The sequence below is a fragment of the Vitis vinifera genome, chromosome 1, assembly GCF_030704535.1.
Source record: "Vitis vinifera cultivar Pinot Noir 40024 chromosome 1, ASM3070453v1".
Lineage (NCBI taxonomy): Eukaryota > Viridiplantae > Streptophyta > Magnoliopsida > Vitales > Vitaceae > Vitis > Vitis vinifera.
This window is the reverse complement of record NC_081805.1, coordinates 4,981,717-4,991,968: the sequence shown is the minus strand read 5'-3', so window position 1 is coordinate 4,991,968 and position 10,252 is coordinate 4,981,717. Positions and strand designations below refer to the sequence as shown.

General features: G+C 31.2%; 1 protein-coding gene across 1 annotated transcript; it reads left to right on the top strand.

Moving 5' to 3' along the window:
• Positions 1–1,999: 1,999 nt before the first annotated feature.
• Positions 2,000–2,890, top strand: LOC100252606 (21 kDa protein). The gene has a single exon (XM_019219427.2). The coding sequence runs from the start codon at positions 2,082–2,084 to the stop codon at positions 2,730–2,732; it is 651 nt and encodes a 216-aa protein (XP_019074972.1). The 5' UTR covers positions 2,000–2,081; the 3' UTR covers positions 2,733–2,890.
• Positions 2,891–10,252: the final 7,362 nt, after the last annotated feature.

The following is a 10,252-nucleotide window of genomic DNA, read 5'->3' as shown; positions in this document are numbered from 1 at the left end:
TTTTTAAAGTTTCTTATAATATCACTATTTTTCTGTTTTTTTTTTTTTACTTTTTTTTCCAAATGAAATTTCATGGTATTTTTCATTATTTTATATATTAAGTCGCAACTTTCCTTTCTTTTTCCACCATTACCTTTTTATATATTATTATTTTTTCACCATATGTTTTCTTTTAATTATTGTATGTGATGAAAAAAAAAACAAAAAAAATGCTACAATAATTGATATATTATTTAATGCTTTTATTAGCATAAATAATTATTGTTTTTTTTAATGAATTCCGAATTTCAATCTCACTCATTTCATTTTAATTATATCTCTACTTTATAATTATCTGTTGACTTATAGGAATTAAATATAGTTTGCTATAATAATTAATATTAATTTTTAATTACAGATGCAATTTTTGATAAATTAAAACAATGAACTTAATCCTAGTTGTGATTTCTTATGTTATTGTTGCATGCATACTTCAAATAATTAATAATGGTTTTTTATTTAATTTTTTAAATAAGATTATTTTTTAAAAAGCTGGTAAATCAAAGGTTGGGTTGACCTCATTCAAAAAAATTGCTTTTTGATTTTGACCTTGTTAAGTTATCACCATAGGCACGATTTTTCTCAAATAAAGAAATCATTGACAAAATTATAAATTTGATAATTTGAAAGGACAACCCTTAATATACCCTTTGATTATTTCATAGAGATAGAAACATTCTTTTAAGTAATTTAAGGGTTTTTTTTTTTTTTAATAAACAACATGTTATGGAGTTTTCAATTTTTTTTTTCAAGAAAGCTTAAAATCTTCTTCAAATTTTCAAATATTTGATTTTCTTGAAGTTTTTAGCAAATTTTGAGCCATTTAAAAGTTTTCCAATTTTTCTCAGCTTTTCCAATATGCCTTTTGAAACAAGAGAAACTCTTTATTTTATATCGTTGATAATTTTTTTCGATATTACCACTTAATTTTCTATAGATAATTATCTTATTTTCACTTTTTCTCACCATCTTCATGTGATTTTTCATTTATCTCATTTTATGTAAAATATTTTAATTTAACATTATAACAAGACGTCTTTTTAGATATGTTGATACTACTTATATACCATAATGCACATTAGTTTTATGTCGACTTCTCTCATTACCTTCCTCTAAGTGGCTCTTCATGTTTTTCATTTTTTTGAGTAAAAAAATTAATTTTATGTTATAACATGGAAGATATCTATTCAGAAACTACCCTCTACGATGTTTATTATTATTTATTAACTTTTTGTTTTCCAATTATATTAGGACTGCTACCTTCTTCTAAGTGGTATTTTCCCTCTCTCCCTTTTCATGGTTTTTGTTTTTTCCAATATAATGACAATTACATTCTATTTAATGACCTTCCATGTTTTTTCCTGATCAATTTTATCAATTTGTTTCTCTTTGTTTACATGATATTACAATTTTATATTGATTGAAAAACATTTGAAAAATGTTTTTTATATAATTCAAGTTTATTTTCTTTATTATATTTTTAAATAATAGGGATAAGTTAGTACAGAAAGAATTGAGCACGAGATTGCTTTGACAATTTTGTATTATATTTCATTATCACAAAGAATATTTAGTAGAAGTGGATTTGTTTTTGGGATTTTCGTACTAGATTTTAATTTCATAAAAATAGGGATGTGAAATTAGGAAAATTCATTAGTCTTGTCATCGTACTAGATTTTAATTTCATAAAATTAGAGATGTGAAATTAGGAAAATTCATTAGTCTTGTCATCGTGTAAAATATGTTTTATTTATTTATTTGTGTGGGGAAAGAATCAAAAAGGTGCAGCGTAAAAAACAAAACGAAGAAAACATCTGATGTCTATCTTTATTTAAAGAAAATAAAGAAATTTGATTGGAAAAAAGGCCATTCGTTCACAAGTGGCATTGTAGTTATTTTGATGAACAGAGGATGGCAGACAAGTAAATTTAAGGCAAGCGCTGCGGCTATTAAAGCCCAAAAACCACTTCTTTCAACCCACATCGGCAGCTTAATTAGCTCTGCGCCAAGAAATTGCTTCCAATTTCCGGTTTCCAGACACTATGAAAAGCCACACCTCTCTCTTCCGCCTCTCTCTCCTCTCAGCGGCGTTAGCGTCACTCTTCGCTGCCGGTGCCGGTGCTGCTACCGCCACCCCCACCACATACTCCGACAACTCCAAAGCTATCGATTTCATCCGTACAAGCTGCAACGCAACTTTGTATCCAGAACTCTGTTACACCTCCCTCTCCGCCTATGCCAAGAGCATCCAACAAAGCGCCGCCCACCTGGCCCGCATCGCAGTTGCTATCAGCCTCTCCACGGCCAGCCACATGGCCTCCTACGTGGCCAAACTCTCCCGCCAGGCAGACTACGGCGCAGCGCCGCTAACCGCCGTCGCCCTTCATGATTGCTTCTCCACCTTCGACGACGCCATCGACCAGATTCGCGGCTCTCTCAAGCAGCTGAAGCAGATGAAGCAGATGAAGGCCAGTGAATCGTTTATGTTTCAGATGGCTAACGTGCAGACGTGGATGAGCGCCGCGCTTACCAACGAGGAGACGTGCACCGATGGATTCGAAGACGTGCCTGACGGCGCCCTGAAATCGGAGGTGTGCGACCGGGCTGCGAACGTGAAGAAGTTCACCAGCAATGCGCTTGCCTTGGTTAATAGTTATGTTAACAAGGAAACTAACCCTACGGAAACGCCTTGATTTCACATCTTCTGTCTTGTAAAAAATGGGGAAAAAAAGAAGGTAAAACTGAGTTATAGTATCTTAGTTTTCTTGGGTTTTGCTTTGTATTTAGTTATGGTGCTGTTCCTTCTTTCCTGTTTGAAAGAAAGAGAAAGAAGCTTTTTAAAATTTTAACAGTCCCCCTCTCTTATTTTCCGACGAGAATTCCATACCTCCCTCTCTACTTACTCTTTGGTCGTTCAGAAATCAGGGTTAAAAAATTGGATGTAGTTGTGCTTTTTCTGAACAACCAACCGGAAAGAATGAGCGGCATGCAGTTCATGATTTTCCTCACTGTCATAGCAGGTGACGGAGGCTTTCTATTCACTGTCAATTGAATGATTTATTGATTTTCAACTAGTTTGAATTTTGGGAAGATCCAGGAGACCTAATCAGCAAGTATTCAGATTTCGATTTCGATAGTTGACACATACAACCAAATTTACAATTATATCAAGCCAAGACAAAAATAAATGAAATCAAAATAAGATAAAAAATCCGTAGAACTTAAATTATAAATATAATCTCATTGATCATACATTTTTGAATGCATCTGCTAAGTTTACAGTAGCAGTAGAGACTATATTATTCACTAAACCATACTAGAGTCTTTTATCTTTCTCTCTGTTTCTAGTTATGTAGCTGTGTTAACGCAGGCGGCAGATGAGAAATGAGGAATAAACAAATATAGTCGGCAATATTTTGATTTGTTCAGATTTTCGGTTGTTTGTCCTAATCCTTAGTCCTGACTGCACAGCTTCACTATTTGTGTGTAGCCAAATCACGCCAAGATTGAATCATTTTACCTGTAAATAAATAAAGCAGCAGTTGCCTGTCCAAGATTACTGTTATTTTTTCATTTTTACTTCATGATTTAGAAGACCCACAACCATACAAAAACGCCAACTGGATAAGGCTGTGTACGTCCAAGATTTTATGTGATCACTGGCAAACATCCCTACTTTAATCATGATGTTTTCAGTTTTTATTATTTTTTTTTCAGAAAAATATGAATCGCAAAAGATGATGGTAGAAGATTGGGATTGCTTGGAGTTTAGGTACAAAATAATCCATTGATAAAAAAAAAATGGTAAGAATCTAATCTCAAAATATTTATTAAAGTAATCTTTTATATCATGTAAGCATCCACATAAAATTTTTTTAAAACGTAAAAAACCATAATTAATAACTATGGTTTTAAAAGTTCACAAATATTCTTAAAACCACATTCTGTGACTGTGATTTTGTAATTTTCTTTAAAACTATAATTATTGTAATAAAATTTTCCCATTCCGAAACGAATTTTAAGAAAATTTGGTATATCGTTAAGAAATTTTGGTACATCCATAATTTATATTAAAAAAAAAAAAAAAAAACAAAGTTCTAAAATCTTTTTTTTTTTTACTTGATGTATAGTTATATGAGTTCCCTTTAAAGATATTTGTGAAATCACAGTTAGTAACTATAATTTTAAATAAAATTATAAAATTATAATCTGTAACTGTGGTTTTATGGTTATTATGATAAAAAATATTTTAAAAAATAATATTAAAATCATAATACCATTAAAATATGATGAATTAAAAATAATTTTGAAATCATGGTAACTAATTGTAATTCTAAGAAAAATTATAAAATCATACTCACATATTATGATTTTAAAGATATTTATGAAAATTTTAAAATCAAAGTCATCGATTATGATATTTTACACTTAAAAAAAAATTATATGGATGCATATAAAATATTACTTTAATAAATATTTTGAGACCGATCCTATCTTACCATTTTTTCTACAGATTATTTTGGACTTACACTCGATTCACTGTCTAATGATTTACTTTACTGTTTAAAAAGGTACGGATGGGAACCTTTTTCCCCTGCTACTTCATTCATTCAATGATGAGATGGAGGGCAAAATGACCCTCTTATTATATTGACTTCGAAAATGACAATGATGAAAAGACACTTAAAGAAGAAGAAAATTTGTCTCTGAAGTTATAAGGATGTTGTGCAAGCGGGAGTTTCATTATCATGGATTGACGCAAAAACATAAAGAAAAAAACCAACATGCCAATCTGTAAAAACCTATCATCATCTCCGTTATTTTCTTTGGTTTCCATTTTTTGCAGATGTTTCTATCCTGGAGGGTAGCCTGTCATAACAGTAGTCTGGTTGTTTGTCTTTCAATATGCAAACAGTAGGTGCAATTGTAAGTGTGTACATATTCATGGCATCCACGTACAAGTTGAAATTTTCACTTCCAGTTCAATGTAACCTAGGCGCAAGAGAAATTAAGAAAACTATTTGGTGTGATGTCCCTAACCAACGGAGAGAGGTCTAGTAGTGGTGCACATGTAGCTAGTATGCATTAATTAATGTTAGCGGTCAGCAAATAAGAAAGAAAATATAAAATTAGCCCAGTTTATGGTACGGAAGGACGTGGGAGTAAATGACTGGTCAGGAGCAAATTATTGAACTCTAAATTCACTCTATGGATGACACATCCTAGCTAACAACCAGACAGTTCACGCCTATTAATGGATGACTGAGTGAAAGCTATACTCATACATGATTTGAGGGTGATTTTGGCTGCATTTCCCATTCTGCCATGACAAAGTTAAGGTGTTTTGGCCCCTAGGGTCTGGATTTAGACGAGCTGTGCTTGGCATGTGAACTGAAAAGGGGAAGAAATGGTGAGGACAAAGAGGAGTGACAGCATACACAGCTCACTGTGTGGTTCACGGGATGCCCTTCTATTCCAAGTATGGGTCCCAACTTTGCCGACATATATAGCATCCATCCCTTATAATATTTCCGGAAACAATGTCTCGAATCTCGACAAGGCTACAATAAGGACGTTTTGGTACCTCTCCTTCCAAATTGGTTTCGACATGTGAATACAAGAAGTTGGTCCTATATCGGCTACTTCACGTGATATATGATCCTATGCTAGAATTTTTGTATATTCAACTCTTATAGAGTCATTCGATGTTAAGAAGTTCACGCTTTTCCCTTGCTAAAAATAAATAAATGATAACCGTCTGGCCCCATCTATGTGGTTAAATGGTAAGCGACAATTACTCAAGTCTGAGCCAGGATGGCCTTGTGAACCACGAGCCCGGACAACCACTCTTATAGAGTCCACGCTTCTTTAGTTTGGTCCGGAGTCCGGACAAGTACTTGTAATTTAAAAAAGGGAAATGAATAAATAAAAGCCTATTTTAGTTTCGGGGCACTTGCCGCACTTCCAGAACAGGGTCAGTGGGACCATATTTTCATCTCTTCTACGCTGGTCATTGCATATATGTTAAGTATTGAAAAGAAAGACCGTATCCATAATTTAGGGTTGAACTATAGTATCAAAATATACTTTTTCTTTTAATTTTTTATAAATATAAAAAATATATCATCAATCATATGATATTTTGGGTATTGGAAAAAAAAAAAACTTTCATTTACGAGGATTTGAACCTTTCAAAACTTGGTTACCAAACAACTATGGAGTTGATTTTTGCTCCTTTTTGCCTCCCCTGAAAATAAATTATTTTCTTACCCCCGACTTATTTTCTAGCTCCGTCACTCTCCCTGCCATGCTTTAACATCAGATGAGCCAGTTAGGAAATGGCCATTGTTAGGTTGATTTCTGTAATCTAATAATCCAAGTATGAATAGGCCTAGAAAAATAGGCCAAGGATTAATAATGGACCAGCCTGTCCTAATGCGGACTTGGGCTGAAGCAGGTTCTAGTTAGGCCCAAATGAGCTAGGAAGGCAGCAATGGCCTATAAACTACTCTCTCTGAAGATTATGAAATAATAATAAAAACAAGATAGATTATATGAAAGCTAAATATTTTTCAAATCAATTTAATGTTTCATTTGGGCTAGCTACGCCGTAAGTCAATTGCTTGGGCTATGTTGGGCCCTAAAATATTACTTGAATCTTAGAAATTCAAGTCCAGTATAAGCTACGATCCAGGATTCAATGGGCCACTACCGTGAACCTATTTTGATGCACCATTCCATTCAACCTGAGCCCAAGCTGTTTTTAAGTGGGTTTGCCACCTCCAGCTGTTCAGCTGTATAATTTTGTCTGGGTTGTTGCTCAGTGATCATGCCGCAATGGGCTGGATCAATGTTTAATTTGAGTTGGGAGAGGTCTAACACTTGACTCTTGCCCTAAGTTCGGTTGGTGGTAACTCTTGGCCTATGTTCGGACAAGATATCATTTTTTTGGAGGATGAATTTTATTCACCTTTCGTTAGGCTATGTTTGGTTACTAAAAAAATTTGAGAAAAAGTGCGAGGAAAAGAAAATAAGGAAGAAAAAGAAAACAAAAGAAAATATGAAGGAAAATAAAAATTAGATTTAAAGTCAATATGTTATTTTTTATATGTTATTTCAAACTCATTTCACATATTTTTTTTCCTTTCTATGTAAAGATTGAAAATATTTAAAAATATATAAATTTATAATTAATTTTAATTATATATTTTTTTTCATATTTTTTTCTTATAAATAAACCAAAAAAAAAAAAAAAATCTTTAAATTTTTTCTTTCCTTTGCATTTCGGGAATTAACAAATACTTCCCCTTTATCATTTATTGTTTTCACTCACCTTTAGTTTAATTTAAACCCATAATGATTAACTATATTTAAGTTAAACCTCAAGAAAGGTAAGTAAAATTTACCCTTTCTTTAGATATTATATATTCAATGAGTTATACTATGCTTCTATTTGGTTTGTCAAAAAAAATAAAAAAATAAAAAATATTTAGTTATTTTTCAAATAGAAAGATATTACTTACATATTATTAAAAACAAAAATAAAATCTCTTATATTTTATTGAAGTTCTCTCCATAATTTACTCTTCAATAGGAAAATTTTATTTTCTAATGAATAATATTAATAATTAAAATATTTAAAATTTTATAAATAAACAATATCACATTTTCAATATAAAGATTTGAATTTTCTAATTAAAATTCTTTGTTTTGTAAAGTGACTACTATAAAAATAAAAAATAAAAAATAAAAAATAAAAAATAGAAGAGAATAGATGAGAAAAACAAAATCTATAATACATCATGTATGTACATCTCATCTCTTCCATGAGATTATTAAAGTCATGCATTATATTATCCTACCCATCCTACCTTTTATTTAATTCCATTCTTAATTATATATGAAATAATATATTTTATCATATGCCTGTTTTAACCAAATAAAACTTATATTTTATCCTATTAGATGTTATATTCAATATATCAAATATAATGTATGGCTAAACTTGATTGGTAAGATATGATAAAATAGGTATACTTCAAAAAAATTTAATATCTTTTAAGATGAAAAAAAATACCATATACCAGTATTTATTATTAAAAAATATGAAATCTTTATCATATTTAATATTATTAATTCAAAAATCATTATATAATTTAGTTAGCTATTTTTTATTTCTTTATTAATAAATCTCTTATTAAAATGTTTAAAAATCTATAAATAAAATATTACATTATATTGTTAAATATATAAAATCATTTTGTATATATATATATTAGTATAATTTTAGGTTGTATTATGTACATATATTTAAAAAAAACTATTTTTAATAAAAAAATTAATTTTTTAATCATTTTTTTTTTAAAAATGGGTAATAGAAACAAGTTGAGAAAAAAATGAATCAATGAGAAAAAATTATAATTTATGAAATATCTGCATCATATATTTTCATTTAGAATTATTACATCTCATATATGATAAGTTATCATTTCATTTATCTAATCTGATTTAACATATATGATTACATTGTGAATCAAACTTAGGATAAAATATATTATTTTATTTTTATATTATTCTATACTATATTTAATGAACAAGACATATACTACAATTAAGGACATGTATCATTTTATTATGCACTAATTCAATTACTATTACGAAAATCTAATGCAGGTTTTTGAAGCCTGGTAGGTAGACAAAATAGACTGATCACTCTCCATCGTTGGAAGTGGCTTCATCCCAACTTCAGTCCAATCCCATATCAAATCTGACTTCGAAGATATTTATTACAGAAGAAAGACAGGGGCGCACGCCTTCTTGGCCTCCCAAACCATTAGAAAATAGTGGAGAACATAGCCTACATTATCCTGTACCCAAGACACCAAAAGCAGAGGCTGATATTGTGTATGTCCGTTGAGTAAACCTAACTTGACTGCAACCCTTATCTGTCTTCCTTGTCCCTTGTCAAACACATGCACGATTATGCATGACGCAACCTCAAAAGTTAGTGAATTCACATGTAATGTTACCAAGTAACAAGTTGTTTGGTTGATATGACTTGAGATTTTCATTACCAGGCTATGGGGCTACTATCTCAGTAGCTTTCCATGAAAAAGAAAGAGCTGGGTGTCAATGAAAGAAAAACTTTGACGTTTATGCTATTAAAGAATCGATCAGTCTTTAGGACTAGCGAGACAAATCTTTTTTACTTCTCAAAAGTATTCCTTTCTTTAGCATGCTTAGTGTCATATAATAATTTAGGGTCTATTTGGTAATCCTGTCGAGTTGCCAGAAAATTGAGCTACCCGCGTGCTAGGAATCTGTCGAATTGTCATATAACACGTGTTAGTGCAAGGGTTAAGCCATTTCAAAAGTGGCTAATGGGAACTGTTACGGGAATGGAACCACATGGCAACACAAGAAGTTGATAACATGAAGGAACCAACAACCCACATATCTGTTCACCTAAACTGAAGGAAAGGGACAAAGGCCATCGCAGTCAGACAAAGCTTCACGAGTCGTTTCCTATTGCTTTTGAATAAGTCATAAGGTGGTAACTGAGGGTGTGGCTGGTGATGAACTATTTATTTAAGAAAGAACGTTTATTTATATTTTTAGTTCAAAAAATATCTCACTTCTTGTGGATTAAATTTAGAATCTTGCATACCATACGACATTTGTGCCTATACTTCACTAAGCTAGAGAAAAACAACCAAAGAGTTTTATATGTTGGATTGAACTTCGATCATTTCATCCAAACTTTAATTATTTCATCTAAATATCAATTGATGTTTAGTGAAAAAGGGTCAAATCTTTTTTACATTTGACATCACATCACGTGAGCCTGCTCTAAAAACCATTATTTAAGTCACTTATTCTCAAGTTTAAGAGTAATATTATTGCACCTCATGATAGATTCAAAATTTGAGGATATAAGAAACCACAGATAGAAAGGCAGCTCACATTTGAAAATTGTTTTTAGATGCAGAGGGTATTTCTAACCAATGTTGACAAAGTGAATTTTATATATTTTAAAGAATAGCAATCAGTTACTTTTTACAAAAATCACGTTCTTATTTGGTTATCATAATTGTGATGTTGATCAAAAACCAAACTTAAAAGATCTATGGAGAAAGCGTGGCATTAGTTTACCTTGTAATAATACAAGCTTTCTTTGGTAAGCCAACTTGTGGTCTATAAAAAGGAGGCTCCT